Below are 3,864 nucleotides of genomic sequence, written 5' to 3'. Positions count from 1 at the left end.
TCTTCCAAGCATTACCGTAGGGGTAGTAGGAAGACATGGGGAAGATGAAAACGAAAGATCAAGCCTAAGGGAAGCTTGAAAACCCTAGAGCTCGTTGAGGAGAACTCTAAGCCTCTTTACGCTAGATTTAACCTAATTCTTAATACTTCAATGCTTGTATTTCTCATTACTCTTACCCCTTAAATAGAGTTCACCCTGTTAGGGTTTACAATAAAATATTCCAAAAATATCCCTATTAATAAATAATTCCAAAAATACCCCTGTGACCTAAAACTGAAATAAAATAAATTAAATTAAAGAAAACACTAAAATAATAATGTTATTGCGTGCATAACATTACACCCCTCTTGGAAGACGAGCTTGTCCTCAAGCTCGGAAGTAGTGTTTGTATGTCGACATCTTCATCGGTGCCCGAGTAGCATCCACCATAGCCATTTGCGCTCTCTGGACGCCCAAAAACTGGAGCAAACTTTCTAGGACTTTTTTTTTTTTTTTCAAGTAGAGTGAAAAAATAAATAAATAAATAATTTGCTTGGACATTCTACATTTCGCTGGCCGGTAAACAAATATTCGATGGCTGAGAAAGCTAGAGCCCATGAACCAGTGCTTGTTTGGAGTTGTATAAGGTGAGTTCTGAGGCTACTTTCCTTCACAGGAATTTCTACTATTGAAGCTAATAGGTCTCCACATGCGTCAAGCAGGACACTCTCCAGTACTGCTATGGTAGTAAGTGCTGACACCAGAAAATTCAGCTCCTCTGCCCTTGACAGTAAATGATACATTGAGGAACCCATGGCTAGCACAACATGAACAACTGAACTAATTGAATCCTTCACCAGCTGTACATCTGCCCTCACCCCTTCCATGACAGGAAGGTGGAGAGGACATGCTACCAATGCTGCAGTAGCCCCAGCCAAAGACAGTGAATGCTCTCTATCCCGTACAGCCCAATCATCAAGGTAGGTAATTTGATCAATAAGTAGTGAAGCCAACGTCATATCCTGCCTGAGTTGCTGGAGGGTGCTCCTCTTCATGGGGACAGAATCAAGCTGCTACTCATGTTTAACAGAAAATTGAAATTCCAAGGTCTTGTCTTTGGTAGAGAGCTGAGGAAACTGTGAAGAGAGAGCAAAAATTTCGTAGGCTGGAGAGGTTTGGATGCCTTTGTCAGTGGGATTACCACTCCATTTTCCAGAAGTGTGCACCCAGGCACCTGCCATTCTTTCATCTTTATTCCAATCTGATTTCACCCAGTAGAGTTGTTGGAGCCGCTCTCCTACCATTAGTTCCATTGAGCTGGGGTAGTGACCAAATCTGTTTGGTTCCAGAAACCCGCCGAGATGAAAATCTCTTGCCCTTTGCACTACTGTGATATCGTCGATTCTCTCACTAGAAGGTTCATACCACAAGAAATCTAACATGATTCCAATGCTGATTGGAATAGCAGCAGACCCAGCAGTAGTTACTGCACTAATAGCAGAACCATACAACACAAATGCATCCTTAGCAGTAGATACAGGTGCCCAGTAGTAGAAGTTCTCAAGCTTGAGATCTCGGTGCATGATCTCATGCGTAGGACACATCTGCACTACTGCCACAACGGTTCTGGTAAGCCCAGCAGCAGTCCTTTCTGTAAAATGTCTCCGAGCAACCATACGATCAAACAAGTTACCTCCTGCACACAATTCCAGCACAAGATGCACGGCAGTATCATCCTCGTAAGTATCCCTCAAACACACTATGTTTGGAAGTTGAGGTAAATGCTTCATAATCTCCACCAACATGCCACTTGGAGCCCACATAATCCCTCGGTGATAATTAAGCTCTTTCCCAAACAGAACAGGAACAACTGCGTTGATCCCATTATCAATGGCATGCGGCTCCCTCCATGACACTCCAGAAATTCCAATAGAAATTCCAACAAGCAACTGAGTCATGGAAATTCCAACAAAATTTCCAGCACGTCCTGTCAGCTGCACCTGGATGGTATCTTTAGGTAGCCGATACATGTGGTAACTTTCCGGCACATCATGACTTCGCATTGTGCCAACAGCACAATTCACAGTGCTAAAAGGCATAGCCATGTATACTTGCAGGCCACTTTGCAGGGCAGGTGTGCCTGAAGCACTCAATTTCTTATCCAATGCCATGTCCAAACCATGGACCTGTTTCTGTACACCATATAGAGCTGCATAATATGTTGCAGTGTGTGGTTGCTGCTGGGGTGCCCATATCATCACTGCAATTGCAGCAGGAAAGGGAGAGAGCAGAAACATCTTGGCCTCATCAGCGCAAGCGCCATATGTCACTGCTGCAACTACTTTATGAATAAACAGCACTGGTTGCAGCAGTGCCACTGGTGGCAGCACTGGTGGCTGCAGAACTGCAGCAGCAGCACAAAACGATTTCTAGAAGAACCACGCGGCAGCAAAACTAGCACAAATAACCTCCAGTACAGCACCTTTCTCAAACCTCCCTCGATAATCCTCTTGCACACGGTGGCAAACACTCTCCTGCACCCAATAAATGAACTCAGCTCTACGAACAAGAGGGTAGGCCTCAGGATGCAAGTCCCTTGGACCATCCTTGACATCATCAATCATATCCCTCCCCTCATCCACAGCGGCATCTACATGCTGTGGTTGAGATTGGCTACTGATTTCCCATGCTGAAAACAGAACCTGGATCAACTCCCACCCCATGTCCTGGTGCAACAAATACATAGAAGAAGAAGCAAAAGACCCATGAGGTTCATCATCAACGTCCAATTCTTCCACCCCAGTGGTTCCCTGTGGCTCCTGAACCAGAGTATCATCCATGATAATATCAACCTCAACCTGCTCAGCATGCAGTCCAAATCTACTGAAATGGCAAACAAAAAATCTCCATTCACCCTTTGAAGGATCAAAAGAAATAAATTTATCGCCTTGCCGTTGGTTCGTGATTCGAGATAATCTAAGAGGTGGATCTTGTTTGACTTTGTCTGAAACTTGTAATTTCTTTTGGAGTAGTAGTGTAACTTCAGCCATCAACCTTTTATTTTTTGAAGCTGGCTTGGCACCGGGTTTGGTGCTGGAACCTAGTCCCACCATTTCTGAAACTATAATAAGACCATCTGCAGGCCCCCCATGAATACAGTGTCCCCGATTCATTGCATACCAGTACACGACATTTTTCTTGGGCAATTCATCAAACAGCTACAATGCCTCATACATCTTCCCTTTCTTCCCCACAGATTGCAAAACAAATAGTGGACGTGTTCTAATACCACTGCCTAATGAAGCAACCTGGTCCAGATAATAAGCAAAGGGAAGCAAGACTATGCAATCCACAAACAAAATTGTGAAAACTGCTTTGATCCTAAGATCGACCTCATTCAAATCTCTCCAACGAATTCTAGCAGGCAAATTAGTCAGGGACCACAATTGAAAAGAAGAGGGAAAACTCGATTCCAATTTCTGAGACACATACCCAACCACACCCTCAATGTCTAGAATAGCAACATCTGCAGTCTCTAATTCACCTTGCTTATCATGTAGGATCATCCCAGTAAGCACAAACCGATATGGGAAATCCACCCTACTGGTGGTCTCATCAACAGAAAGAATAAACAGCCCCACAATTTCAATTGGGCAATGACCATACACAAAAGTATTGTGCGCATCAACATAAAAACAAAGTTCCTTCAAAAAAAATTTGCCGAGACGCTTACCCCCCCCCCCCCCCCAAATTGGAATTTGGGTTTGCGCTGGTCTGCCGAGAAGTAGATTGCGAGTGGGATGTGTTGGCCGGAAATCCAATCCCACCGGAGTTGTGTCCGACGGCGCCGACGGAGCCTCCTCCATGTCCGGTGGCAAAGGGCAG

At 44.6% G+C, this 3,864-nt stretch overlaps 1 protein-coding gene across 1 annotated transcript; it reads right to left on the bottom strand.

Moving 5' to 3' along the window:
* Positions 1–366: 366 nt before the first annotated feature.
* LOC137943618 (AUGMIN subunit 8-like) lies at positions 367–998 on the bottom strand. The gene is made up of 2 exons (XM_068789075.1): positions 546–998; positions 367–444 (listed from the first exon to the last, which is right to left on the bottom strand). The coding sequence occupies exons 1-2, from the start codon at positions 996–998 to the stop codon at positions 367–369; spliced, it is 531 nt and encodes a 176-aa protein (XP_068645176.1).
* Between the last annotated feature and the right edge of the window lie 2,866 nt (positions 999–3,864).

Source organism: Aristolochia californica, unplaced genomic scaffold (genome assembly GCF_029961685.1).
Source record: "Aristolochia californica isolate CCGP_79_NKW_82.1479 unplaced genomic scaffold, dmAriCali1.0.hap1 SCAF_11, whole genome shotgun sequence".
Lineage (NCBI taxonomy): Eukaryota > Viridiplantae > Streptophyta > Magnoliopsida > Piperales > Aristolochiaceae > Aristolochia > Aristolochia californica.
This window is presented reverse-complemented; position numbering and strand designations above follow the sequence as displayed.

What these genes read in the sequence shown, in the direction of transcription:
- LOC137943618 (XM_068789075.1), bottom strand. Translation starts at nt 998, where the DNA reads ATGACGTTGGCTTCACTACTTATTGATCAAATTACCTACCTTGATGAT. An exon ending in TGTTTACCGGCCAGCGAAAT is followed by an intron (nt 445 to 545) that starts GTAGAATGTCCA and finishes TTGGGCGTCCAG; the next exon opens with AGAGCGCAAATGGCTATGGT.